Here is a 27,830-nt window from a genome sequence, read left to right on the forward strand (position 1 = left end):
ACAGCCCGCGTCTTGTCTACCCCACCTCACGGTGTCTTCTCTCACACACACACTCTGCCGTTCCTTGGCCCTCTGCTTTTTCTCTTTCTGGTTTCGCGAATAGCGATGGCACGGGGCGATTTGCTCTGATTCTTGCTTTGCTCTGTACTCCTTTCTACTATTGCTATTGCGCGAGTACTACTTGTTCTGTCCCTTGTTCTACTAAAATCTATGCTGTCATGTCATCCCTCAGCTCATCCTGAAATACCCTTTTCTTTTTCTTCCTTTTTTTTCTCTACCGTTCTCTTCAGTCTTAAATTTGCTAACGAATTCTCTATGGGGTTTTTTTTCTTCTTTGATTCTCTCGCCCAAGACTTTTTTTTTCCGGATTCTGGATTTTTTTTCTTGCTCTTGATATTGTCTATGTCTATCTTTTTGGTGAGGGAAGGGTGAGGGGGCATTGGTTTATTGAGATGTTGTTCTCGTGCCCCCCCCCCCCCCCACCCACCCCCCTCTTCATATTTGTGATTCGGAGGAGGTCTTGTTATGCTGGAATTTTTTTTCCGCTCTTATGAAAAAGCCGCTGTGCTCCCCGATATTCATGTTTTGTTTTCCTGTCCCTTTTTTATTATGTTTTCTTCGTTGATGCTGTTTTTAGCACGCTGGTTCTTGTTTCAAAACGGAGGAAGTTTATGTATGTATGACGGTGATGTGGAATAGATACAGCAAAAAAAAACCTAAAAAAACCTAAAAAAAAAACACAACGCCAGATTTGCCTCGCACATATATGATACCACTCAGAACCTAGAACCCCAAGCTATCCGTGTCTCTTCATGCCTCCGGGAAAGTCAGTCTAGTCCGCCTCGGCCAACTGCATAATCAGTCGCGCTGCCATGTCAAGGAACGGGAAGGGTGAAGTCACGTCTTTCTGATCGAGCATGTAGTGATCCCACGTCTCGTAGCCTGCGCACTTGAAATCAACGAGGTACACGCCGCGGTCCATTTCGTAGATCTGAATCTCGAGGAACATGGCGACAATCTCGAATTCTTGACCGTCTGATGTGCGCCGCACGTCGAGCGGGGCAGGTTGCGGCTGTGTGGGCTTACGGAGGGCTATGAAGCAAGGAGAAAAAAAGGGGGGATTTGATTGTTAGCAAGAGAACGTGTATATGTTTCTAAAAGATGATGTGTGCGCGCAAACTAACCTTCTGTCTCCCACCGCACCTTGATGTTCCACGGGTCGGCAGGCAGCTTGTACCGCTTGCGGGGGTCATATTGATCGCGCTGGTGGTGACCGTCATGGGCCTCACGGTAGCTCGGCGGCGCGTCGTCGTCGGCGTCCATGGGCTCCCAGTTTTCGTCGGGGATGTACATGGCGCCGAGCTTAGCGAGCGCCTTGTGGATGCAGAGCAGGGCCTCCCAGGGGGCGTTGCGCGAGCGGATGCCAAACTGCCAGCGCACGGGCTTTGCCTTTTTCGGCGGGTTGACGGGCGTCAGGCCCTGCGGACGCTGGTTGGCGTCGTCGATGCCGCCGCGCGCCATGCTGCTGCGCGAGTGCGGCTTGAGCCGGCGCGCGGTTTCTTCCTTATCGGCATCTGTGCGCGAGCCTGATGGGTCGTCGACGATGACCGACGGTGCGACCGAATCGGCGAGGCCCGACTTTTCCTTGTCTACGTACGACTTGTGGTATGCGGGAATACTGCTGGGTAGAATGCCCACTTTGCTGACGTAGGCCCGCGGACCTGTCGTGGACGATTGTACGGATGCAATCGACGGCGCCGAGGGACTGGGAGCGGGCTGCGGGTTGGCTGGGGCTGCGGTGGTGGCGCTGGCGTCAGGTGATGCTTGGGTGTCCGATTGTGGCTGGCCTTCGCCAGACAAGGCCGCAATGGCGGCAGCTTCTTCTATAGCATGGGTTAGTTTGTGAGTATACCTTGTCTAATAGCAGCACAACATACGGTTTTCCATGAGCTTGTTTTCTCGCACAATCAGGTATGCGTCCTTGATAGCCGAAGGTTCTTCGGCTTGTAAAGCCTCCTCAACGTCCTTGCGACCATAACCCATAGTTTTGCTGATACGATCGGCGACTTCATTATACAGCTTCTTCTGCTCGTTATTCAGGACGCCTGTCTTGCTGACGGACTGATTAATAGACTTGTTAGGGTCGATGCCGGTGTGGAAGAACTCCTCGGCGGGGAGTCTGAGATATGGGTCCAGGTCCTCCATGAACCACGGATCGCGGCGGATTTCCTCGACACTGATACGCTGAACGGGATTAACGACCAGCATTCTCTTGATCAGTTGTGCGGCGCCGGATGGCATCCACTGCGGCACGCTGTATGCGCCGCGTGTGATTTTGGCAAACAGGCTAGGGATATGATCATCGTCAAAGGGGAGACGACCAACGAGCATGACGTAGAGAATGACGCCGCAACTCCAGACGTCGACTTCTGGGCCGGCATAGAGCTTGCCGCTAATCACTTCAGGGGCTGCGTAGTTGGGGGAGCCGCAGCTAGTTTTGAGAAAGTTTCCGTCGGTCATGATGTTACTCAGGCCGAAGTCGGCAATTTTGACATCGAGGTCGTTGTCTAGCAGCAGGTTCTCGGGCTTGAGGTCACGATGCACGATTTTGTGACGGTGGCAGTACTCAACAGCACACACCATCTGCTGGAAGAATCGGCGGGCTGTGCTTTCCTTCATGCGGCCGTGCTGCACAATGTAATCGAACAGCTCACCGCCGGCATACTCCAGGACCATGATGATTTCGGAGGCGGTCTTGATAACGGTGTACCTGTAGAAAGGCACCAATTAGCTACAGCCACAATAAAAGCAAAACACATACCGGCATGTGCGCGTAAAGGGCGGTTTCACTTACAATTTGATAATGTGGCGATGGCGGAGTAGCTGCAGATACTCAATCTCGCGCTCGACACGGCCAGCCATGTCCCGGCTGATGAGCTTTTTGCGGGGGATTATCTTGAGCGCCACCTTCTGGCCCGTACTGTTATGAATGGCGAGCTTGACCTTGCCAAAGGAGCCCTCGCCTAAAGTCTTGACGACCTTGTAGGCGCCGATCCGCTGCTCGACGATGGCTCCAGGGTCGTGGATGACGCCCGACGGAACGCCAGCGAGGCGAGGATCGGTGGCCGGCGAAGGCAACGTTGTTGCGGAGGGAGCGGCCGGTGCCGACGATGCGGCTACATCAGCGGCGGGATCATTGGAGTCGAGGTTGCGCTTGGAGTTTCGGCGGGACGGCGACAGCGAGATGGTCAGCTCTTCGTCTTCGAAGCCGCCGTGGGCCGGGCCCTTGGCATCTGGCGGGGCAAGGTGCTGCATGTAATTGAAGTGAGGAGGAGAACAGGCCCGTAGAGAGAACTCGGGGAGGGCGGGAGAGTGGGCCGGAGATCAGATGGAGAAGCGTAGGTCGAGGGTGTCAAAGAGCCGTGGTCGGTAGGGGAGGTGTTTGGGAAGAGGATGCCGGGTCAGGCTGAGACTGGCGAGAGTGTGCAAGTCAAGTATTAAGCAGGGAGACACGGGCAATATATACATGGGCAGTCCAATCAAAGGCCGGAAGCCGCAAACATCAGACGAGAAAGTCGCAGGAGAACGCACGGCGACAAAAGGCTGCAAAGCTTTGGGTGGATGTTTGTTGGTGGGTGACGCTGGTCTGATGGCTTCATTCTTTATGCTGTATAGAAGCAGAGGCGGGGTGTTTCTGGCTTGAATGGCGCTACTTAGGAGCCTGCTTTTCTCGCACGGCCCTGCTAACTGTGCTAGTGTTCCTCTGTAGCCCCAGATTTGCCCCATCCCCAGCCCCTAGATCCAGCCCTGAGCCCCACTAAACCGCTCTGGCGAGCACAGTGCAGCCTATTCTTGGCACACGCCGCTTTCTCTCCCCGCCTTTTCTATGTATAGCCGGATGGGACCAGACGGACGGTCGCCGCTGACGACGTCAGAGACAGCATCAGGCTCTCGGCCGGCGGCATGATTGCAGCGGTGTTTGCCTCCAGGCTCTTGGCCGGCCGTTAAGCTACAGACTTCAGATGAGATTAGACCCAGCCCGCAGCCAGCTTGATTCCCTCCATCTAGACTCTTCTGCACGAAGCCGCTCTGCCAGCTTTCCCATCATATACGGGCTCAGACCAAGACTTCCGGGGCTCGGATGTTAGCATGTCTGTACTGTGGAGAATCTGATGGTGATACCGGGCAGAGAGACTCACATTCCCTGGTTGGTTACAATGCGGTATGTCCCACTGGGCTCGACGCGGCCGATGATGTCGCCCTCCCCATCGACCTCCACGCTACCGAGGATATCCTCGGGCCAGGCAATGCGCCCGAACTCGGGCGGATTGCGGGTGTCGCTAAGATGAATGTGACCGCCAACTCGGTGGCTCGCAACTGCCGGGTCCTCCGTAGGGGCATGGCGTCTATGACGGGAGTGCTGCATAGCTATGGCCATGCTCGTGCCGCCAGGACCTACAAAGGCCCGGGCCTGGGCCTTCAGGAAGTCGTCGCTGCTACCATGCTCCGCAACCACTTCGTCCAGGATCTTGCGGAAGTTGGCATTTTCCTTAAACGACCGCGGAGACGGCGGAAGCTCGTTGGTAGTGCCGAGGGCCAGAGCCGCGTTGGGAGGATCTGAGCTCAGTAGGCTGAGGATGTATCTCCCGGGAGTGGCAGGATCATCGAATACTTTCTATGTGCTCTTTTAATACAATGGGCATAAATGCATGTGGTGATGAGACAGACGTACAATGTAGCTATTCGACGGTAGGGTTGATACAAGACGGCGCTGGGAAGCCGCAGCATTCAGAACTCTTTGCAACGCAGACTGTCTCGAGAAGAAAGCCATATTAGAGGTGCTCGGCGGTTCAGATTCTTCAATCTTGCCAGGGAATACTCGACTGCTCCATTGAAGCTAGAATTGAGCTTATCCTTGCTCGACTCGGCCATGGGCTTGTTGAGCGAGGTGAAGCTGGAGCCACACTCACGCCACAACAAGTGTGGCGCACACGCAACGCGCTCAACGCGTCTTGCTTAATTGAAAAGTCACAAGCAAGACGTAGCGGAGCCCCACGCCCACCCGGACAGTCTCACCGACCACCGTCTCACTCCGACAGACTTCGCCACATTCCGGACGCCGCCGGATCACACCGTCCCGTCTCCAACCAGCCACCCTCAACATGCGCAGCTTTCTTGCTGGCAAGGCCACGCCGGCCAAACACCAAATCCCGTCGTCCTCAATCCCGTCATCCTCCCCGGCCTTTGCCACGCCGGCCCACCCGCTGCGGCCATACACCGGGACCGCCCCGCCCTCAACGCCAGCTCCAGCCAAGCAAGCCATTCTTCCCATTGTCCTAGCGCCGGCTACACTGCGGCCGCTGGCCTTTCGTACATTTACCAAAAAGCACAGCCTGACGCTGACGTCGTCTGCTCTACAGGAACTGGCAGCTTTCATTGGCCGGAATTGCGGCTCCGGCTGGCGTGAAGAAGGGCTGGCGGAAAAGGTGCTGGAAGAGATAGCTCGCAGCTGGAAGAACCGCAATGGCGGCGTCATTGTTGACGGTGCAAGCAAGGAGCTCAAGGAGATCTTGACCACTGTAGAAGGCACTATGAGTGGCGGCCGCATAATACAGACCGGCAAGGGCCTGCTGCGCCAGGACAGCTTAACGCTGGACTCTTCAGTCTCGGAAAGCGACGTCGTCAGGACACGCCTGGGAATAACAGTCCCACAGCTCGTACGAGCCGATAGCGGCATCAGCACACAGCAAGATTTGAACGAACAAGACGAGGCCGCTCTCAACGACGTGCGTAAGTGGCTCAAGGTAGTCAGCGCATTCGACCAACCAAGACTGTTATATAATGTCGCTACAAAACACTTTGACAAGTACGTGTCTCACCTGGCCGCCCGCCGTTCTGATCATGTACACCATTAACCGTCTTTTGTCCGAACAGAGTCGCAACCAAAGCCTCCATCTTCCCCAATGCAGCCAGCAAAACTGCAGCCTTTCGCCATAGATATCATGTCATCCACCAGCGTCTAATGCGCAACGAGGCTTTCCAGACTTCCACCGTCACAACCGCCCGGACAGCGGCCAAGGGAGCTTTAACAGGCGGAGGGGGCCAAAAGATCACACCTATTGCCAACCTATTAGGGCGTCACGGGTCACATCACATGCTGTTGGGGTTAATTGTTGTCCTTGCTGCCGGTGGCATTGGAATCAGTGATCTGACAGGCACCATCACACTAGATCTTGCACAAGCCGTAGCTGTACCCGAGGACTCAGCATGGTACACTCCCGGCATGATTGTTCTAGTTGATGGCATCTACGAAGAGGAAGAAGATATCAGGGCTTCCGGCCTGCACGGCTCGCGCGGTGTCGGTGGATTCATTGGCGGCCGCTTTCAAGCCTTCTTTATTGGCCAGCCGCCGTCCGAGAAGCGCTCTGTGACTCTCGGCGTCAGCGGGCCAGAGGGCGACACCGACCACACCATTGGCGGCGGCTTTGGCTGGACTGATTTCCTGGGCCATGGAAGCCAGCGTGCCGTGGGTCCCAAGATGCGCCGCATCGAGGAGCGAGTGTTCCGGCCCATGGACGCTGCCGAGTCGCGGCTCCGTAATAAGATTGTCGTCCTGGGCGAAGTCAACCTCAACAGACCGCGCACGCTCGAGGCTGTGCGCAAAGTCCTCTCACTGTACTCCAGCGACGATGCTGTTGCCTACCCGTTAGCCTTTGTGCTGACGGGTAGCTTCACCGACGGACCCATTATGGCGCGCGGCGGCAGTGGCGGCAGCGTCGAGTACAAAGAGTATTTTGACGCGCTAGCGGTCGCCATTAGCGAGTTCCCTGCGCTCATGCAGAACAGCAGCTTTGTCTTTGTGCCTGGTGATAATGACGGCTGGATCTCGTCAGTCACGTCTGGTGCATCTGTGCCGCTGCCGCGCAAGCCCATCCCGGAAATGTTCACGTCCCGCCTACGTCGTATATTTGCTGCTGCTCGCAATGCAAATAGCACAAAGGCCCCGCCCGAGGTCATCTGGACGACAAACCCTAGCAGGCTATCATTGTTTGGCCCAACACACGAGATTGTGCTGTTCAGAGACGACATCTCAGCGCGGTTGCGGCGCGCAGCCATCGCGCTCAAGGTCGACAAAGACGCACTCGAGGACAAGCCCACTGCCGGAGACGACGAAAATGAAGACGACGACGTACCAGAAGACCTCGAAGACCTCATGGAGGTTAGCCAGGAGTCGCATCAGCAGCCCCCACAGCAGCCTGCCGTCGCACCAGCAGCTGAGCAGCCCGTGGATGGAATCGCGCCCGGCATCAAGTCGTCGCGCAAGCTAGTCAAGACAATATGCGACCAGGGCTACCTGACGCCGTTTCGGCCTGAGATCCGGCCGGTGCACTGGGACCACGCCACGCCGCTGCACCTGTACCCGCTGCCGACTTCCGTCATTCTCGTCGACAGCACGAGCAACCCGTTCACAGTGACCTACGAGGGCTGCCATGTACTCAACCCCGGCACGCTACTGGTGCCCGGGCGCAAAGACGCGGCACGCTGGGCGGAGTACGAAGTTGGGCGCATTGGCAAGTTCAAAGAATGCACGCTGCGGTAAGGGGGCAAGACAAGGGGAGACAAGGCGCTTCATGCTGGCTGATTTGACCACGGGACATGGCCGTCGGGGCGGCGGCGGTGGATGAAGATTAATACGAGACAACTAAATAGATGTATTCTTTTTGGTATGTATTTAATGAAAGGCAAAGCAATGAATGCAAACAGCTACATGGCCAAACAATGGCGGGATATACAGTAAAACATAGAAAACAAGGAACTGAGCAAGACACGCAATGAGAGAACACGAACGAAGCCTCCAGCAGAGCAAAATGTGGGAAGAAAAGAAAAAGCAAACAAAATAAATGAAAACACTACAAGATACCGGTTAGGATCAGTGCCCCTCCATTTGCTTCTAGCTCAGCAGCAACGCGTCCTGGCTCAAGACGCCAAACAACTCGTCAACCTCACGGCGGACGGCCTTGAGCTCGGCTGCGACCTGGCTAGTAATGAGGATATACGCATAGATCAAGCCATAGTCCTTTTCCTCGGCGACAAAGCCGACGCCGACACCGGCACCGGGCGCGCCATTCGCAATCTGCGCCTTGCGGAAGCCGTGGATCTTGCTGAGCAGGCGGTCTTTGAGGCCCTCGATGTCGGGCGTGGCATCGGCAATGGGGTACTCCAGCATGATGGAGCTGGCAATAACGTGGAACACGTGGCAGATGCGGTCGCACATGATGGCGCGCTCCTTAACCGTGTGCTCGAGAATGGCCTTTTCGCCGGGGCTCAACAGGTTGCGCTTCTGCGTGATCTGCGACATGGCGTAGAAGGCGTCGATGATGCGGTCGGTGGCGAGAAGCATGCGCGAGTACGGCTTGCTGGGGAACGGGCCGCGCAGCTCGAATTCGTTGACGGCAGCTGTGCGTAGCGTTTCGAGCTTGAAAACTGCGGTGGTATGTTAGGAGCGGAACAGCGATGGGGGGAGGAGGAGGGACGGGGAAGATAGGCCAAACATACCATAGCGCTGAAGAGCATCCTGCTCGCCGGTTTTGATGAACGACATCGGCCGGTCATGCTGCAGCAGGTGGCCAAGCGGTCCACGCTTCCAAATGAGCCCGAGCTGCAGGTACAGCACGGCCATGCCCTCCTTGAATTTGCGACGCCCTGACGCAGGCCAGATGAGCCGACAGACAATCATGCCCCACAGGATACCCAGCGACACGGACAAGGCTCTGTGGTAGGCAATCTCGAAGATGAGCGGGTTCATGCCGTCGTCGACATCGTCGTCGCCGTTGTCGTCGTCGTCTTGCGACAAGCTGTATGCATAAAGCACAATGACGTTCCACGCAAGCAGCGTAATGCGGCCCAGCGGGCCATTTTTGACGACCAGCAGCAGGTAAAAGTTGTACACGCTCACCATCCAGCCAAAGGCCACCAGCACAAGGCCGTTGCCGCCGCTGATAACCCAGCCAAGACACGCCAGCGACGCTCCAATCACGGTTCCGAGGAAGCGCGAGAAGCTCGTCGCATTGCTGGCGCCAACCGTCATGGCCACGACAATCATGTAACTCAGAAGACCCCACTCGCCACGCCAGTGATTGTAGGTTGGGCGCGTTGACGGCAGAAACGCCAGCATGCCCCAGAGCGACGCGCCAATGCCAATCTTGAGCCCAAAGCGGATGTCTTCGCGGCCCAGCTTGCGCAGCACGGCGAGCGCCCACGCCGAGAACTTGCGCATGTACCGGCTGGCGTCGGGTGCGGCATCCCAGCTGTATAGGTCGCGGTTGCGCTGCATGCTCTCGGGGATTCCGCGCGGCAGGGCCGATCGCCGAATGGGGTTGACTTCGCGTGTAGTCGATGCGGGGTCCTGGTTGAGGAAAGCAGCGGTCTCGTCGTCGTCGTCAAGCCGGATGTACTGGGTGCGGAAGGACGGCAGATAGCGCCAGAACATGAGCCAGCCCCAGCTGCGTGTGCCCTGCTGGTTGTGGAACTTGATGTCGTCGATAGTGTCCAGGTATGCGCCGATTTCATCGGCCACGGCTTGCAAGCTGAAACTGAAATGGCCGCAAGCAGCAGCGACTTCTTCAATGTCGGCTTGGATCTTCTCAGACCGCTTACCGGCCATCTGGATTGACAGGTACAGCTCGCGGAGAGCCTGGCCACGGGCGTTGTTATATAGCGCGAGCGCATCGCGGAGACTGTTCTTGAAGCTCTCTTGCAAGTTGACTTCGTGGGGGGTGGGCGACTTCTGAAACGGCGGCTCTTTGAGGATTTCCGACAGAGTGAATGCCAACGACTTCATTGAGGGCCCCAGCATGCTGATGAACATTTCAAAAATCTCGGAAGGCGTACGGAATCCAGGCTGGTGAGCAAGTGGGTCGCGCTCAAAATCCTCAGACGCGCGGCGCGATTTGCCGCCAAGCTCAAGGTTCTCTTCGATTGGGCCCAGATTGGGCGGGACCGAGGCCGGACTGAAGCTCATGACAGGCGACATGAAGCCACGTCTAACAAGGACGGGGCTAGGAAAGCTCTCGATAGGCTCGCTGAGCAGCGAGTACTGGGTGTTGGAGGCACTGCGAAGACCACCAATAGACTGGGCCAGGCGCTCCATAGACTTGATGACATTCTTCTCGAGCTTGTATTCCTTTTCCTGGCCAAGGATGTAGTGCTCAAACTTGGACTCCCGGGCTGCCTTGAGCATCTTGCTGTTGTGGGCGTTGTATCGCGAAATCAAGTCACCGTAGCCCTCGGCGCGCAGTTCTTCTTCCGAGCCGCTGATGAAGCCGCGCGTGACAGCAGCAATCATGTCGCCGAGAAAGATGGACGTGGTGGACATGGCCTCGCGCAGCTCTTGGCGCGCGGACCGTCTCCACACAAGCAAGCTGACGCCAGCCGAGAAGCAAATGCCCATGACGAGGATTTTGAGTGTCTGCTCGACCTTGACAAAGTCAAAATCACCGCCTTGAATGGCGTCTTCCTTGGTGACAATGGATATGATGGTGATAGAGGCCAGCGTAGACGCAACATTGACCAACGGCTGGTTCATCTTTTGCTTGACCCAGCCGACAAAGCCCAAAGCGCCGCCGATGAACACAGTCACGTTGATAAAGTGCGACAGCCACACGAGATCCATCTGGCCAGCCAAGACAACCGAGACACACATGGCCAGCGTACCAATAAGGGCCGAGTAGGCAATGGCTAGGATGGCAATGATGATGGCTTCAACCATGGATCCGACGGTGCGCGCAGGGTGGAAGTAGACCGTGATAGTAGCAACTACGTGCTTTCCGTCTCGTTTACCCAGCGTGCTGGACAGCGGCGCCCAGTACGTGGCCAGACTGCCGAGCACGTAGGCCAACGAGCAGCAGAGCACGCTACGGCCCTCGGCCGATCGGGCCCAGTCGCGGACACAGACGAGAGACTGCCTGACATTGTGGACGGCGGTGTCCAGGTGTTCGCGGATGCTTTCGGCCGTGTCAAACGAGTGAAAGCGCTCTGGGCTGGACTCGGAGCTGCTTGAGATGGCGCCGTTGTCGTTGAGGCTGAAGTGGCGTCGGAGGCGCTCGCCGGTTCGGGGCTCAATGAAAGTGCCGTCGCGGAGGACCTAGAGAGAGCAGGGGACAGAGTCAGCTGGCGCTAGCATTGGATTGTGCTCGGGCCCAATGTCTCGGCTAGCCGCTACGCAGAGGCAGGCCGATGAGCAGGCGATCCGGGGAGGGGAGGCGTACACTGCGGCGGCCATTTGGCCAGCGGCCGGAGGGCGTTGCGGGCGCCGCCACCGAGATTGACGGCATGGCGATAGGGCTGCAACAGGAGAGAGAACGGGACGATCGAGGTTGGAGGTCGTGTGTGCTTGTACAATTGTTGATTGGATAGATTCAGCCTCCACCTGAGATGCTGCACAGGCGCATCTGCAAGGCAAGGTAAGCGATGCTGACGTCAGAGAAGCCGCAGAAGAAGGCAGCAACGAAATGGAGAGAAACGGCTTTGGGGTTTATATGCAGGGAGCTGGAATCTGGGACGCGACGGCGAGTCGCAGCAGCAAAAGATGAGGCGCCAGGAATAGAAGGAAAAGCCAGAAAAAGAAACAAAAAAGAGCTGAGGCTGCGAAGACGAATTAAAAAAAAAAAAAAAAAAAGAGGCAAATGAGCCGGACGTCAATAAATCATGCCTATTTTATCGCATACAATCCGCAGGCTGGCTGCTGTTTTCTTACTGGCTCTTTCCTTTGTCGCATGGCGTCTTTTTCTGCGTTCTGCGTTTTTTTCCCTGTGCTGTCCTCTTAATAAAAGCGGGACCCTAAGCCTAAGCTAGCGCCAACGCCCAAGCTTGGCCCGTCTGTTAGTGTGTACTTTTGTTTGTATGGATTCTGTGCCAGAAGCTCAAGTACATTCTTATTGTACAGGAGCTTGACAATAAGAAGCTCCCCAATCCGCGGCCTTAACTGGACCACGCTGCGGAGAGGCTCTTCATACAAGTATATCTCATGGCCCGTCCACACATATAACAGAGGGCCTTCCTGAAGGTCCAAGGTCCAACCTGAAGGGCACACCATGGCCCTGCGTTTGCCCGCTTTTGTTGGTTGTTATTTCCGCCGCCTATTTTCTTCCACCATGGATGCCTATGCCGCTGCCGCTCCGGCGGCCCGGGCCTTCGCGCCACTCAAGGCCGGCCCTGTTCCACCGGCCCTTCCAGTGCTCAAGGGCATCGTGTTTGATGTCGACGGCACGCTCTGGTGAGTCGCAGTCCCGCCATGGCCCTGCCAGTCCAGCAAGCCCCAACCCACACCGTTTACCACGTCCAGATCAACATCGTGGGTGTGGCAGTGCAGGGCCGGCCGGCCCACAACCTCACGGCCTCTGCGCCCTGCTCAAGCGTCTGCACGCATACTCAAACCCTTACTCGGATAAACTAGTGAGCCGCAGACGTACATGTTTGCCGAGATGCGCGCGGCCCTGGGCATCTCGCCAGCCGTCGACATTCTCGACCACGTATATAGCTTGCCGCCGGCCGCACAAGACGCCGCGCACGGGGTCGTGCGTGCCATCGAGCGGCGAGCCATGGACGCGCAGATAGCGCAGCCCGGCCTGGTCGAGCTGATGCTGTACCTGGACCGCCATGCTATCCGCAAGGGCATCTGCACGCGCAACTTTGACCTGCCCGTCAAGCATCTGCTGGATAAGTTCCTGCCCGAGTCGCGCTTCCATCCCATCGTCACCCGCGACTTTCGCCCCACCAAGCCTGACCCTGCAGGCATCTTGCATATTGCCAAGGCGTGGGAGCTGGTCTGCCACGGCGAGGATCCCGTGCCCGACGCCAGCGGCTTGATCATGGTTGGCGACTCCATTGACGACATGACGGCCGGTCGCCGGGCCGGTGCGGCGACTGTCTTGTTGGCGAATGACGTCAACCAGCACCTTGTCGAACACGCCCATACAGACCTGGTCATTACAAGACTAGACGAGCTGATTCCCATTTTGGACAACGGCTTTGTGGGGCGAAAGCTGTAAGCATTCATACACATGTACATACACTTGGTCACACATGCACCTTTGGAGATACAACCATTGCACAGAGCACGGCACGGCACATTTGGCCATGGCCACGCCAGGAAAACGAAGAGAAAACAGTTGAGTGTAGCCAATAAAGTGCTGAATACCAGCTCCAGTGCCCCAGCCTTTACGCGCCATCCCGTAGTACATACTAGTTGCGTAGGAAAGAAAATACACATGAGAAAGGAGAGAGGTAGTGTGCGCAAGGGTGAATGAGAGAGAAAGGATACAAAGAATACATCACCCCAGTGTGACTTGGCTTGTGAGCTAACCCTTAAATGAACCAGTCCATATTTTCATTCTTACTTGTAGGAGTACTTGTAAATCCCCCCGCCCATTGGGTTGACTGAGACAGATTCGCAGGGCGCCGACGCGCCAACCTAGTTCGGGCCATCCGTGGCCTCGGCGCAACCAGACGAGTCTCATGGGGAGAAGGGAGTGGTGGAAGTTGCGCGACAGATAGGCCCATGTTCTAGTTGGAGTATCCGTAGCCATTTCCAGAGGGCGGCGCCCCGTATGGTTGTCTGCGGCTATCGGGTGTGTGGTTGCGTTGTATGGGAGGCGCCGGTTGTCTCATGCCATGGCCGCTACTCGACGAGTGACTAGAGGGTCCGCGTGTATAGCCGTTGTGAAGGGCGTTTGAGCTGCCATTGCGCACAGGCGAGCGGCTGCTGTAGTGCTCGCGTGGAGGGGCAAAGTTGTTGGCAATGGGGATCTCGCCTGACGTGGGCGTGCTGATACTAAGATCTTCGATGGGCAGGTACATGGGAGAGTCATTATTTCGCAGGGCGTCCTTGTTGTTGACATTGACCGACGCAGGCTGCGGCGCCAGGTGTGATTTGCGCTTGTCCTTTTCCAGCATGCCGACAGCCCAGACTTGAAGGTCGACAGGTGTGCGCTTCGCGGCCTGCACGAATGGGTCTCGGTCCTAGAGGGGGATTAGTAAGAAGATCAAATTAGTTGGTTGTTGGTCATAGGACATACATAGAGCTCTTGAGGCGTCGGTCGATCGTCGGGATTCTTGGACAGACATTTTGTAATCATGTCTTCAAGGATGGAAGGGAAGGCATCGCTCTTGGGAAGTTTGGGCGCAGGCTCGTGCACAATCTGCTGTAAGAGGTCCAAGATGCCGGCCGGGGCACACTCGCCGTCTGAATTTTGCTCGCCAGAGTCAAAGGGAAACTTGCCAATGGCCAGCTCCATGATACTTAGACTGAAACTCCATACGTCGGACTTTACAGTGTACCTGTCGCCCTGAATACGCTCGGGGGCCATGTATGTCGAGGTTCCCACAAACGTGTCAGCAACTGAGTTGACTAGCTCGCCAGACACACCAAAGTCACACAGCTTGATGGAGCCCTTGGAGTTGACCAGGATATTGGAGGGCTTGATATCACGGTGCATGATGTGGTGTTTGGTGTAGAGGTAGACAAGACCTCCTAGAGTGGCTTCGGCAATCTTGCCCAGAACGTCAACGCGGATGGGGCCAAACTTGCGCGAGATCCGATCTAGTGAGCTGTAGGCAGAGAAGAGAGCGTGATTAGAAAGCAGAATTCAAGACCAAAGGAGCCGGTCTGGCTGTTCAAACAGAGACGTACCCGACATCCATGTACTCCATGCACATGATGACATCGCCATTGTCGTTGAGAAAGGCGCCGTAGAAGGTGACAATGTAGTCAGAGTGGCAGCCAAACATAATCTGGAGCTCACGGACAATGCGCTTGCGCACTTCGCGGTTGTCTTCGACGTGTATGACCTGGTCAACGGGATACGTTAGCAAGCAGATTCGGAGTTGGGGTGGTGCCGGGGGTAGAGAGAGGAACGAAGCCAGAGCCGGAGCCGGGCCTAGATCGGCGGGATATCCCGGGTGCGTAATGTACCTTTCTCGCCATGACAGTGCCGGTCTTCTTGTGGCGGACTTTGCTGACGGTGCCGCCGTTGCCCGAGCCCAGCTCCTTGATGATCTCCAGATCCTCGGGCCGCAGATCGAGCTTGTATTCAATGCCAATTTCGAGTTGCTGGGTGTTGTCCTCCTTGTCCGCGGGCGTGGATTCGGTGGGTGGCGGCTTGGGAGCAGCAGGCGTCAAGGCGAGGCCCTTGACGTTCTTGCGCTTCATGGTGCGCGGAGCAAAGTTGTCTGACATTGTGGGCGGTATGAGAGCCGAGAGTGTGTTGAGGGTATTTCTGAAGCGCTCGAGGGAGTGTGATGATGAGCCAGACGACGACGCTGGTGGAAATGCCGGCCGGGTACGCAGTACACAGCACTGGGCAGATGGAAGATGGCCTCCGAGGGAGATTAAGGTTGAAACCCGCAGAGGTGAAGAACCCTAGCGAAGCCAAGCGGGCGGAGGGGGCGAGACACGAGAGAAGAGAAGGGAATAGAAGCCGGTGGGTAGTCTTAGCAGGCGAGGAGGGCAATCAAGAGACGAGAAGCAGAGACCAAAGCAGAGACGCAGACTCGCAATGCGGCACCAGGACGTCAATTTGTCACGGGGCTGGCCGTGGTATTGTATTGTGTTGGATGGCCAAGGAGGGAGGGGATGAGCCGTGAATGGCTGGCCTGGCTCTGGCTCTGGCTGGCTGGCGGCTCGCAGAAGCGGCTGGGACAAGTCTGAGGGGAGAGAGCGGCCTCGGAGAGGTGACGGGGCGAGTGTCTGTCGACAAGACGAGGCTGTGGGCGATTGAGGGACCAGAAGAGGTTCAGGTTCAGGTTCACGAGAATCAGAGGAGGACACCGATACATCACGAGTTCCAACGGACAGGATGAGACATGGCGAGAAAAAAAGGGAGGTCTGGCCAAGAACCACTGTCCGGGGCATTGGGGATCAGACCACCCGCTCAAGCGCTAAAGAGGCCAGCTTTGACGGTTGGAGAGGCCCCTAAAGACCCCTAAAGGCCCCTCAAGGCCCCTCAAGGCCCCTGAAAAGCCCAAGCTCAACAGGCCGCTGGCACGGGCTGGAAAGCTGCTGCGGGGAGCAGAAACAGAGGGGGCCACCTGGGGAACAGACTGGGGGTGTTGCAGCTACAGGCTCCAGCAGCTCTCGTTTGTGGTCAGGATTGGCCCCTCTGCTCCTCTGCTTCAAAATCGGCGAGGTGGACATGTTTGGGCGGCTACGCAACGCAACGATTTGCGCTTACATCAGCCCGTTCACACAGCTCGATGCATGTCTGTGCCACTATGTAGTTATCGCATGTATGTATGTGTGATCTAACCACGGCAACCTAAGAACACTGTTCTCGGCCTCTCCCTCCGGCCTCTACCGCCAACCAGCCTTGAACAGGACTCAAGTCTTGTTGCTCAAGTCCCAAGTCCCTCTCTCCCCTTGCGTCTTGCGTCTTGCTTCACGCCAACCTTAATCTAGCCTTAACCTTCAACAACGCCAAACACATCCTAAACGAGGTTCCATGGCCCATTACCCACTGCCCCACCCCCTATTTGAAGCACAACCTAGATGTGAACGGGCTTGTCTTTTGCAGCCCAAGCCCCGAAGCATTGCAACTTTTTTTGTGACTCTGTCTGCAACTTTGCCTGTAGGTCAGCGTACTCATAGACGAGATATCTCGACTCTTGGGCTTACTTGCGACTGCCAGACTGTACACTTGTATGTATGTACATGTGTACATGGTATTTCAGGTCTTGCTCCCGCTTTGCCCGACTTTCTTACTGCATTCAAGTCGAGCTTCCATGTCAGAGCGTCTATTTTCGTCCCAAGTATGCCAGGTCTGTCAGTCTGCCGCATCGTCGTCTGCTGGGCCCTCGATATTGCATGAGGGCTCGGCACTTGGGTCTCTAGACCATGCAGCCAGCCAAAGCGATCGGGAGTGTCCTCAATTGGCTGCCCGTAGAAGCCTACTACAGGTATTTCTCGCCACGTGGACTTCATTAAAAGAAGCAACCTCATCCGGCCTTTAGAAGAAAAAAATACCAGACGTGGTCTTTTTATAAGACGACGCCTGAGACAATCTTGTCAAGGAACGCTTGTCAAGATAGCTTATCGCTGTTATCTTATCGACATGCTATCGATAAGCATCACGTGCAGAGCTTCAATTGAATTTCGGCGCGCAAACGCGCCAGGGCCCTGCAAGGCTGAGAAGGAAAAATAAGTGGGCCTCTCACTACTAAACTGGCCTACTCTAACAATATCCGTCAACGAGCTTCGAGGCTGACCCGTCCACTTGTTCGCGCAGCCACCGACAAACTCTCTCCTGTATGGCTTCTTGGTCATACCAATTACCTTCTCTTCTCCATCCCCCGACTCTACAACCACAGACCGACTCTGCAGTATTGGCTTCATCAGGCGCAAACTGCATCATCACAACCTTATAACTCTATGACTACGGAGAGCTGCTCTTTCTGAAAAAAAAAAAAAACCCACCTCCTTCTCCCTTAACCGCGACTAAAGCGCTTCGAAAATGAGCAGCAGTCTCAAGGATCTCATCGACGGCGAGGCCGACTTGGACGAGGAAGAAGATGAGTCCTTTGACGAGGAAGATTCCCAGAGTGGCCACAGAGCCAAGCGCCCTGTCTTGGACGACTCCAGTGAAGAAGAAGAGGATGAAGATGAGGAGGAAATGAGAAAGGTTTGCCTTGCCACCCAGGTGCAGCTGCTGCGACTCTCAGACAGAAACATCTAACAACAAGGACAGGTTCAGGAAGGGTTTATCGTCGATGAAGATGAGGATGACGCAGAGGGATCTGACGTCGAAGCTCGTCGGCGGCGCAAGCGGTCCCATCGCGATCGCGAAGAAGACGAGATGCTCGACGATGAAGATCTAGAGCTCATTGGCGAAGGCCAGGACTGGAAACAGAAAACTCCGGAAAAGGTTCGCATCATCATCCAGTCTCTTTCCTTGTATCGACAACTTTTCTAACACCCTGTTCTCTTTTCTCCAGCCTAAATACAAGCGCCTCAAGTCTGGCGCGCAAAAAGCCGAAGATCGCGCCACCACGCGACGAGGCCTTGATGACATTTTCGACGATGACGAAGAAGATGACCGCGCCTATGGCCGGTCTGGATACCGCCCGCAAGCTGATGATATGGACGACTTCATCGAAGACGACTACCCCGACGAGGACGACGATGACCGCAAGCGCGCGCAGGAAGAAGCTGAAGTTGCTCGTCCCCGTGGTGAAAAGGGCGTCGGAAGCATGATCGACACCACCGGCCTCGACAAGGACGCCCTACAGGACATGGAAGACATTTTCGGCGACGGTGGCGACTACGCCTGGGCCCTCGAGCTCGAGGAGGAAGAGCAAGACCAAGAGAAGGAAGAGCAGACCATTGAGCTCAAGGATGTTTTCGAGCCTTCTCAACTTAAGGAGAAATTGCTCACTGATTTCGACAATGAGGTCCGCTTCACCGACGAGCCCGAGCGCTTCCAAATTGACCGCAAGCCGTTCGCCAACTTGCAGCTTACCGATGACCAGCTCAAGGAGGAAGCCCGCTGGATTGTGGACATGCTATGGCCCAAAAAGGACCTCTCTATGGACTACCACGGTCATTTCCTCAAGTGTGTTAGCAAGGTCCTAGAATTCTTTCTTGTCGATGAGGTCGAGGTTCCCTTCATCTTTCAGCACAAGAAGGACTATCTGATCTATTCAAAAAAGATTCCCAACCCCGAGCGTCGTCATAATCCCGATGCCCCCGAATTCAAAACTGAAGGCAAGAGACTCCTCAACCAGGAGGACCTGTGGCGCATCTTGGATTTGGACCTTAAGTTCCGCTCCCTTGTCGAAAAACGCAATGCCTTGGCCAAGGCCTATGGCAACTTGAAAACGACCCTAGATATCTCCGATCCCATTTTAGAAGAGATGATGCCGCAAGCCGCAACTCTCGAGGAGCTTCAAGATCTCCAGGACTACTTCAATTTCCAGTACTCTGCTGAAATACGCGACTCTGCCATTGGTAGTGGGAATGCTACGACAAAACGGCCTGGCTCGAAAAATACCTTCCACGAGCGCGTTCGCAAGAGCCCCGTCTACAGGTTTGTGCGCGCTTATGGCCTGTCGGCTGACCAGCTTGCGAAGAACGCCCTTGGCCAAGGTCGCAAGATTACTGCAGAAGATGATAGCAAGGACCCCATTAGCCTGTCTGACAGCTTGATCTGCGAGGATTTCTCGACCTCTAGTAGCGTCATTAATGCTGCTCGATCCATGTTCACCGAGGAGCTCTTTTTCAACCCTCGTCTCCGAAAGTTCTTCCGTCTTCACTACTACCAAAACGGTGAATTTGATTGTCACAGAACCGAGAAGGGCCTGCGCAAAATCGACGAGGTCCATCCGTTTTATGAAGTCAAGTACCTGGTTCGCCAGACCATCCACGACATGGCTCGCAAGCCTGAGCTCTTTGTCAAGATGTTGAAAGGTGAGGAAGAAGGTCTACTAGACGTTAAGCTTGAGTTGAGAAGCCGCAGCGAATTTCGGAAAAGGCTCGACGGCGAGTTTGAGTCGGAAAATTACAGTGACATTGCCCAGAGCTGGAAGGAAGAAAGACGTCGTGTTCTCGACATGGCTTGTGCCAAGCTAGAGAGAGTAGTGACCAAGGGCGTCAAGGAGTCCGTCCGAACAGCTTGCAATGATGAGCTTTTGCTTGCTGCCAAGGAAGAATTTTACCGCCGCCTTGATCAGGCCCCCTACAAGCCCAAGGGTCTCACGCTCGGCACTACCCCGAGAGTTCTCACACTGTCAGTTGGCCTTGGCGACCCTGCCCGCGATCCCATCTTCTACACATTTGTCGATGAGCAGAGCCGTATTCTTGAGCATGGCCGCTTCCACAACCTCGCCCGTAAAGAGGAAGAGCGCGAAAAGTTTGTCAACGTTGTCAAAGATCGTCTACCCGATGTCATTGGTGTCAGTGGCTTCTCTGCTGACACCCAGAAGCTAGTTCGCGATCTCGAGACACTAGTCATGGATCGTAATCTCCGTGGTCCTGAGTATGAGGATAGTGATGGTGAAGCGCAGACCGACCTTCTTGAAGTCCTCATTGTAAATGACGAGGTTGCACGGCTGTACAAGGATAGCCCTCGGGCTGTGGCGGAGCACACCACCCTCCACCCCATGACCCGCTACTGCTTCGGTCTGGCTCGTTATATGCAAGATCCCATGAAAGAGTACGCCGCCCTAGGCAAGGATGTTGTTTCACTGTCTATCCACCCATGCCAGAAGCTACTTCCCGATGACAAATTCCGGAAAACTTTGGAGACAGCCATGGTTGACATCGTGAACCTTGTTGGTGTGAACATCAATGACGCCGTTCACGACCCCTACTACGCCAACCTTTTGCCGTATGTTTCTGGCCTGGGTCCTCGCAAGTCTACCAATGTGATCAAGGCTATCAATGCGAACGGTGGCTCCATTGCTAGTAGAGATGAGCTTGTTGGTGATCCAGACAGCGGCAAGCTTCCTGTGGTTGGCCCTAGAGTGTGGAACAACTGTGCTAGTTTTCTGTACATTGATCTCGATACCACTAACCCTGCTGCGGATCCCATGGACAGCACGCGCGTACATCCCGAAGATTACGAGCTTGGTCGCAAGATGGTGGCCGATGCTCTAGATCTTGACGAGGAAGATGTCAAGGCCGAAACCGATGACCATGGCCCGGCAGCAATCGTTCGCAAGCTTTTCCGTGACAACGACCAGTACCGTATCAACGAGCTTATCTTGGAGGAGTACGCCGATCAACTGGAAAACAACTACAGTCAAAGAAAGCGTGCTACTCTTGAGGCTATCCGGTTCGAACTTCAGAACCCGTACGAGGAAATCCGCACGTCTCTGATGGTCTTGACGCCCGCCGAGGTGTTCACCATGCTCACTGGCGAAACCAAGGATAGTCTGGCCCGCGACATGATTGTTCCCGTCAACGTTCGGGTAATCAAGGACGACTTTGCCATTGTGAAACTTGACTGTGGTGTAGAAGGCCGCGTCGAAGCACTCGAGGTCAACTCTCGCGGTCACATTCGGGACAGTCTTCAAGTAGGCATGACGACGCAAGCCAAGATCATCGAAGTCAACTTCAAGGACTTCATCGTCAAGCTGAGCATGCGGCCCGAGTTACTTCGCCGCGCATACCGCCGACCCGTCGAGTATGGCCCTGGTCAGTGGGACTTTGATCAGGAAGAAAAGGATCGTGAAGACCTGCGTGAAAAGGACCGCTCAACAGGCCGCGCCCAGCGTGTCATCAAGCACCCCCTCTTCAAGCCCTTCAACGGCATGCAGGCTGAGCAGTTTCTCGGCTCACAGCCCAATGGCGAAGTTGTCATCCGGCCCTCATCGCTGGGTAATGATCATCTGGCGGTCACGTGGAAGGTGGACAACGGCGTGTTCCAGCACATTGACGTCGTCGAGCTGCAAAAGGAGAACGAGTTCTCGGTCGGCAAGACGCTGCGTATTGGCGGCAAGTTTACGTACACGGATCTGGACGAACTGATTGTCGAGCACGTCAAGTCGATGGCGAAGAAGGTTGAGCAACTCATGCGGAACGATAAGTTCCACCGCGGCTCACGTGCGGATCTCGGTAAGTTGATGCCCATGCGTTCCCTAATTGCTAGTTTTTTTTTTTTCAGCGGCTTTCTAACATGTTACTACTAATGCAGAGAAATGGCTCACCACCTACATGGAGGCCAACCCCAACCGCTCCACGTATGCCTTCTGCATCGACTCCAAGCACCCTGGTTATTTCTGGCTGTGCTTCAAGGCTAGCAAGACGGCTCGCGTCAGCGCATGGTCAGTCAAGATCATCCCTCACGCCTACCAGATGATGAACTCGGAGTACCCAGACATGCGCGCTCTGTGCAACGGCTTCAAGCTGCGCCACCAAAACGAGGTCAAGATGGCCATGCAGAAGCTGCAGATTCGCAAGTAAGGGCGGAGTGGCGCGGGGCTACTGGTGGTGTTGTTTTTTCTCATGTGTTTGTGATTGTTTGACCGTGCTGGATTTTATTTTCTGTTTGTTTTTCTTTTTAAACGTCCCGTCTCGTCATTATTACGTGGCATGCTCCTCTGCTTGATCTCAAGGTCCGGAAGAGCAATATGGCTAGCTCACTACGGTGGGAAGATGGCGGCCCCGTACCGACGGTCTGTTGACGGAGACAATGGCGCCCTGGGTAAACTGCGATTGGCTTTCTTTCTTACTTCTCTCTCTCTATGCGCTTCGTTTTATCTGCTTGTTTATGTCTTTGACTATTGTGCTTCACCACATCTATCCGGCCTGTTCTCATCATTTTATCCAGGATATATACATTTACACAGCATCCGCCTTCCAAAAATTGATGCATTTTTCTTCGCTTCCTCTTTTTTTTTATCTCTCAAACCTAGTCACGTGGCTCTCCGATGCCTGTAATCGGGGTATGCCTGTAGCCCAGCAAAGCCGAGTTGTTGAGTGCTTGTTCTCCACGCATCGCAAACTTCAAACACGATGACGTCTACTCGCCCCAACGATACGATCGTCGACCTTTCTGGGCTGGCTTCAGGCGCCGATGATAATCCGTTCCCGGGTTTCATTGCCGCGTGTGACGGTGACGCCGTATGTGTTGATTCCTCGATAACACCCCATGTCCCCTCTCTCCCTCTCTTGAATCCAGTTTCCAGACCACCAAAAGCTGATATCACTGCCCGCTGTAGACCAAGATCCAGGAGGCTTATGACTCCCACCGCACACGGCGCAACGCTGCGCAAAAGGACAAGTTCCTCGCCGATGGCACAACGCTAGCACCTGATCTTATCCTGCGCGGCCTGCTTAAACACAAAGAACAGGACAGTCGGAACTGCCTGGTCATCTGGACCCGTCCGCCCGGGCACATCATCGCGCTCGCACACCGAGTGCAAGAGATGATCACCGGCGGGCTCCCAGGTACATCCCCCTCTTCTCACCCCCATCCAACCCCCAAACCCGCCGACTAACCCCCCCCCCTCGCTCGCCAGCTTCCTGGGAGCACTGGCTGATGCCCACGCACAACATGCACATGACCGTGGCCGAAGTCGCCTTCTCGCAGCCGCCAGCGCAGATCGCCGCGCTCGTGCAGCACCTGCGCCCGCACGCCGCCGCGCTCGCACACACGAGCTACACGCACCGCGCGCGCCTTGTGCGCCCGCTGCTCAGCTTCGACACATCGGCCTTTGCCCTGAGCTTCGTCCCGGCCAGCGGCGAGCCGCTGCTAGCCCCGCGCATGGCGGCCATGACCGCTGCGTCGCTACCGGCGCCGGCCCCCGAGGCCCAGCCTGCCGCCCACGACGATGCGTACACGTACCATCATTTGCGCCGCGATGTCTTTGCGCGCCTGTTGGACACGGGCGTCCGGCCTGCCCCGCGCTATCAGGTGCCTAGCGCACACATCACCCTAGGCCGGTTCATTAGCGGCGGCGCCGGCGGGGATGGCGATCCTGGGACGCCGGTGGCGGCAGAGGACGCGCAGCGTTGGGTCCGCTGTGTTGAGGAGATCAATGAGTGGCTGCGGGCTACATACTGGGCCAACGACGATGTGGACAGCTCTGGGGAGTGGATTGTGGGCCAGGAGCGGGGCTTGGATGTGCGTTATGGGCCAGTGTGGTATGGGGGCGGAAAGACGGTGGTGATGGGTGAGGGGTTTTAGGACATAATGTGCCCCGTTTATAGGAAAGAGGGTGAGGGTATGCGTGTATCATGAGTTGAAGACTTTTTGCCCATTGCTGTCATGGTGGTAATGTGAGGGGCTGGCCCTATGGACATATTTGCTGTTCATGCCCAATGGTGGTCTGGGAATGCTATGAGAACGACTTACACAGAAGTAACCTCCAAGAGCCTTTCCCGGCCCAATCCAAAGCAAGCAGATCAACCAATACACGACATCTTGCAGAGGCATGGTAGTGTTTGATATTTTTTTTGTTTGATTTCACCAGAGGGCGTTCTATTTTTATTCCCTATAGACGATGCCTCGGGCGAGGTTATCCCAAATTCATTGCCCATGAAACCCTTTTTCGCCATTTTTGTTCCGAGCCCCCATGAGACCCATGGCTTAGTTGATGTATGTCGCCATGTTGTATCGTCAGAATGAAAGGAAGAAGAAGAAAAAAGACGCAAGACAATGCATTTAGAAAACAAGGGCAGCACCCTTGGTCTTCTTGTCACCGCTGGAGAAGGAGAAGTGTTAGCATCATGTTGATTCGCAATCGCTGCCCTGGATAGGACGGAGAGTATAAGTGCGGAGTGGACATACCCAAGCTCGAAGTGCTTGCAGCGCTTGATAGCCAGCTGGCACTTGGCCTTGCACTTGACGCACTCCAGTCTCAGAACGATCTTCTTGGTGGTCTTGGCCTTCTTGTGGACTGTTTATATTGGTTAGAACTCTGGCATACTGAGGTAGCGAGCCTGTGGTCTCCCACGAGGAGACTTCGGGCCTGGGGGAAAACTTAGTACTTACAGATAGGCTTGGTCTGACCACCGTAACCGCTCTGCTTACGGTCGTAACGTCTCTTACCCTGGCTGTTATGAGACGAGAGTTAGAATGTGTGGTCAAGTCAAAGATCAAGTCATCTCAATTGAGATTGAGATCGTTATTGCTTTGTGTGCGGTTGACTTACGCAAAGAGCGAAGCCTTGCCGGCCTTGTACTGGGTGACACGGTGCTGGGTGTGCTTGCGGCACTCCTTGCCCTTGCAGTAGGTGTTTCTCGTCTTGGGAATGTTGACCTAGGGTGGAGTGTCAGCCAACTGACTTGTGAAGTTTATGTGTGTAATGTGTGCTCGGTTCAAGAGGCCTGGCTATGATCGCAACGAAATTCAACGGTGTACTCAATGAAGCCCAAGTTACGGATTGAAAATAACTTTGTCAAGCCGTAACCCAGACAGCATTGAGGTTCGCCTGCCCATACTGGGCTCTTGTATCGTGGATTTTCTCCAATCGTGAATGGACATGAATTATTCGGCAGCGGTTCGTCATGGCGGCGTGAAGCAAGGCGATGTGAAAATGAAAAGAGTCGAGTATATCAAAAAAGCGAAAGCCAGGCCCCCGAGCGTGAGGCCGTGATTAGGCGTCAAAGATCTAGGATGATAGTAGGCTAACGTACCATTTTGGCGACTTGTTCTGGGGAATTGTCCTCTAGGTGATTCGAGAGGGAAAATTGGTGATACTTTTGTCAAAGTAATACGAAATTTCGACCTCTTCTGGTAGAATTCGGTTTGTGGGTTGTTAGAGTGGGCACCTTCCTAATCGGGGTGTGGCGCATGAGTGGCGTCGTGCAGTTGGTCCGTGCGAGCCCTCATTTTTTTCCTCCGTCAGAACTTCGGCAAAACAAAGGCAGTGTGCTTAGTCAACTTTTAAAGGGTTGCCCAATAGAAAAATGCGGGGTAGGAAAACTGCTGCACTAATTGCGGCCTCGTGCAGATAGTTGCATATACGACCACACCGGAGTTATCTTCAAGACGTCTTGATGACAAGAAGCTTTCAAACTCTTTGAGTTTAGAGCATGAAAAGAAAGGACATGTGAAGCTCACCAATTGGCTCAGATGTTTGTCCCAACCCTTCCTGGCCAATGTCATTTGACTCGCCGTTGAGACTAACTACTTGCAGAAGTCTCCTAACAACGTTCATGATAGTATGTAAATATAACCTGGTAAACTTGGGATAGGTCATGGCGTGGCATGCACAGCCAGCCTTAAGGATTCTGTGAAGGTGTCAAGCAAGGCATGAGACTTGGGGTCTGGCATTTATTCTTACTTGAACACTTCGTCTCCAAAGCATCCATATCTTACGACAGGCGCGGCTGATATCAACAAGCAGGCAAGCTCTCATTCAGCCGCCCGGTTGATGGAGGCACGGGCTGACTGCAGGTTTCCAAGATAACAAATGCTGTAGTTAACTATTAGTGTAGTTAATTGTTCCACAAAGAAATACAAGGTCAGTTTTAAGGGCATGACGACTATGAGAAGCTTCAACTACCATATTCTGGCGATGTTTCAATTCCCATGGTACTACGACAGGACAACATACCATACAGAGCATGAGTATGCAAGTATAGTTCTATGGCCGTAAGTGCAATTGCATATGTTAGTACTTCTGCAGCCCATCACAGACGGAACCTCGATTCTCAGGGTGCTCAGGTCAGGACAAGCGGCTCTTGGGATATTGTCAGACCTGCGCACGTACAGTTATGACAGCTCTTTACAAGCCAAGTCAAGTCAAGACATGGTAAGCCTGGTCAAGAAATGTCATTTCACTCTTGACTAGCGTTAGTTTTGAGTTTTCAAATCCAAGTCACACGGAAAGTTCAATCCTCACACACTCGAGATAAACTATGTGATACCAAGATAACAATTTGACGCACACACATGACCAGTTCAGGCTGGTTCGGAGTGAAGAATGAGTCTGCAATCTCAGGCTCATGTTTCTTGGAGAGTTACAATAAACGTGCGCTTGTAGCTATCGCCTTGACTGAGTCACGATACAAAAGTACACAACTACAAGTGATCGAGACATTGAAAAGCATCACAGATTGTAAGCAACCATGTGATACATCTGGTAGATGCAGATGGCCATTATGACGCTTCTCACACAACAAAACCGGGCCATGAGTGGGCGTTATTATGAACATTGTTGAGCCTCAGCCAATAGCAGACAAGCGATAAGAAAGCAACGATTCACGGAGGTAAAGGCTTGTCGATCCTAAAGCCTTCTTTTTCCTCCAGGGGCCTTTGGCCCAAACAAGCGATAAAATTCGAAGAAGTTGAGGGCGGTTATAGTGCTGTGAAAGGCCCGGTTACAGACATCGAGTTGGGAGTTGAAACCACCAACACCAAGGGTTCTCTGGACAACCAATCTGAAAAGAGAATATGAAATCAAATGGTGAAAACAAATCCTCCGAAAAAAAAATTAGACACAAAATCCCCCAGTCTTTGATTCTGCACCAGCCAGTCAGCAAATGCAGGCCCGGCTTACCTCGCGGTTCTCCGGGGGCTTTACAACTGGCGAGCCAAACCTTGGTGGTGGCAGTGCTCTGTAAGTTGGAGCTGTGTAGCGTGTCTGTCTGTCTGTACAGCGTACGGCACTCTGTAGTTGGTACACTAGTACATTACTGTACAGACTATTCAGGCCGTCAGCTGCAGGCCCTCTGGCTTCCTTTTTACCGGAGAAAAACAGCGTACACATCGGCCTTTTCTCCGTCGCCTCTTCCGCGTACTCCGTCCATAGCGTCAGACCAATGGACATCACGATTTAGCTAGTGACAAGATATGGCATAATCTGAATTGGGAAAGCATTACTCAATGGAATTTGAGCATGATGGCTTTGCATTTGCGCAAGTAGTCAACTAGCACTTCACTAACTATGTGTTTGTTTCTACGTGTGTACTTAGCTACAAGTGCACACCAGCGACTTGTTCTGGTCTAAAAGTAAACATGAAGGAATCGACCTGGCTGCTTCTCTCCATGTTAATCATCATGAAGTCTAGCGCAAGACTGTCTCGCCCTGTTGAAGAAAAAAACAACACCCAACTAATACGCTACTGGCAAAGACCATACAAGGGGAGTCTCACCCTTATAACTACAGCCATACAAACACAAGTAAAGGAACCAGTGCACAGTAACGCGGGGCTGGTCAAGTCTCGTCCTCCAAGGGAAGTCTACTTTCCTTGATATCTACCTCTTCCCTTTGGCCTCAAGCAGTTTCGGACGTAAACTCGGACCGTCGACTGTTTAGAGAAGCAGCCGCACAATCATTGCGATTGTATCCATGTGAGCAATGTGCAGTGTCTGTCCACCCAGCGAGCACAG

The 27,830-nt window shown here is 54.5% G+C and overlaps 9 protein-coding genes across 9 annotated transcripts; 4 read left to right on the forward strand and 5 right to left on the reverse strand.

Annotated features, from left to right (window-relative positions):
• Window positions 1-832: 832 nt before the first annotated feature.
• Window positions 833-3,315, reverse strand: BROUX77_002352 (uncharacterized protein; the record flags this gene model as incomplete). The annotated part of the gene is made up of 4 exons (XM_073746883.1): window positions 833-1,092; window positions 1,185-1,883; window positions 1,938-2,770; window positions 2,855-3,315. The coding sequence occupies 4 exons, from the start codon at window positions 3,313-3,315 to the stop codon at window positions 833-835; spliced, it is 2,253 nt and encodes a 750-aa protein (XP_073607434.1).
• A 703-nt stretch (window positions 3,316-4,018) lies between these two features.
• BROUX77_002353 (uncharacterized protein) lies at window positions 4,019-4,831 on the reverse strand (the record flags this gene model as incomplete). Its single annotated transcript, XM_073746884.1, has 3 exons — window positions 4,019-4,127; window positions 4,200-4,675; window positions 4,733-4,831. The coding sequence occupies 3 exons, from the start codon at window positions 4,829-4,831 to the stop codon at window positions 4,019-4,021; spliced, it is 684 nt and encodes a 227-aa protein (XP_073607435.1).
• Window positions 4,832-5,162: 331 nt separating this feature from the next.
• BROUX77_002354 (uncharacterized protein) lies at window positions 5,163-7,600 on the forward strand (the record flags this gene model as incomplete). Its single annotated transcript, XM_073746885.1, has 2 exons — window positions 5,163-5,866; window positions 5,935-7,600. The coding sequence occupies 2 exons, from the start codon at window positions 5,163-5,165 to the stop codon at window positions 7,598-7,600; spliced, it is 2,370 nt and encodes a 789-aa protein (XP_073607436.1).
• A 351-nt stretch (window positions 7,601-7,951) lies between these two features.
• Window positions 7,952-11,333, reverse strand: BROUX77_002355 (uncharacterized protein; the record flags this gene model as incomplete). Its single annotated transcript, XM_073746886.1, has 3 exons — window positions 7,952-8,484; window positions 8,557-11,143; window positions 11,268-11,333. 3 exons carry the CDS (start codon window positions 11,331-11,333, stop codon window positions 7,952-7,954), a joined length of 3,186 nt encoding a protein of 1,061 aa, XP_073607437.1.
• Window positions 11,334-12,152: 819 nt separating this feature from the next.
• Window positions 12,153-13,049, forward strand: BROUX77_002356 (uncharacterized protein; the record flags this gene model as incomplete). Its single annotated transcript, XM_073746887.1, has 2 exons — window positions 12,153-12,274; window positions 12,455-13,049. 2 exons carry the CDS (start codon window positions 12,153-12,155, stop codon window positions 13,047-13,049), a joined length of 717 nt encoding a protein of 238 aa, XP_073607438.1.
• Window positions 13,050-13,563: 514 nt separating this feature from the next.
• Window positions 13,564-15,235, reverse strand: BROUX77_002357 (uncharacterized protein; the record flags this gene model as incomplete). Its single annotated transcript, XM_073746888.1, has 4 exons — window positions 13,564-14,019; window positions 14,076-14,607; window positions 14,690-14,847; window positions 14,972-15,235. The coding sequence occupies 4 exons, from the start codon at window positions 15,233-15,235 to the stop codon at window positions 13,564-13,566; spliced, it is 1,410 nt and encodes a 469-aa protein (XP_073607439.1).
• A 2,269-nt stretch (window positions 15,236-17,504) lies between these two features.
• On the forward strand, window positions 17,505-21,952 carry BROUX77_002358 (uncharacterized protein; the record flags this gene model as incomplete). The annotated part of the gene is made up of 4 exons (XM_073746890.1): window positions 17,505-17,672; window positions 17,739-17,915; window positions 17,986-21,604; window positions 21,684-21,952. The coding sequence occupies 4 exons, from the start codon at window positions 17,505-17,507 to the stop codon at window positions 21,950-21,952; spliced, it is 4,233 nt and encodes a 1,410-aa protein (XP_073607440.1).
• A 552-nt stretch (window positions 21,953-22,504) lies between these two features.
• BROUX77_002359 (uncharacterized protein) lies at window positions 22,505-23,678 on the forward strand (the record flags this gene model as incomplete). Its single annotated transcript, XM_073746891.1, has 3 exons — window positions 22,505-22,612; window positions 22,711-22,939; window positions 23,011-23,678. 3 exons carry the CDS (start codon window positions 22,505-22,507, stop codon window positions 23,676-23,678), a joined length of 1,005 nt encoding a protein of 334 aa, XP_073607441.1.
• A 477-nt stretch (window positions 23,679-24,155) lies between these two features.
• Window positions 24,156-25,132, reverse strand: BROUX77_002360 (uncharacterized protein; the record flags this gene model as incomplete). Its single annotated transcript, XM_073746892.1, has 5 exons — window positions 24,156-24,195; window positions 24,282-24,390; window positions 24,486-24,547; window positions 24,646-24,752; window positions 25,130-25,132. 5 exons carry the CDS (start codon window positions 25,130-25,132, stop codon window positions 24,156-24,158), a joined length of 321 nt encoding a protein of 106 aa, XP_073607442.1.
• Between the last annotated feature and the right edge of the window lie 2,698 nt (window positions 25,133-27,830).

This window comes from Berkeleyomyces rouxiae, assembly GCF_048999995.1.
Source record: "Berkeleyomyces rouxiae strain 22BRR77 chromosome Unknown BrBRR77_ptg000002l, whole genome shotgun sequence".
NCBI classification, from domain to species: domain Eukaryota; kingdom Fungi; phylum Ascomycota; class Sordariomycetes; order Microascales; family Ceratocystidaceae; genus Berkeleyomyces; species Berkeleyomyces rouxiae.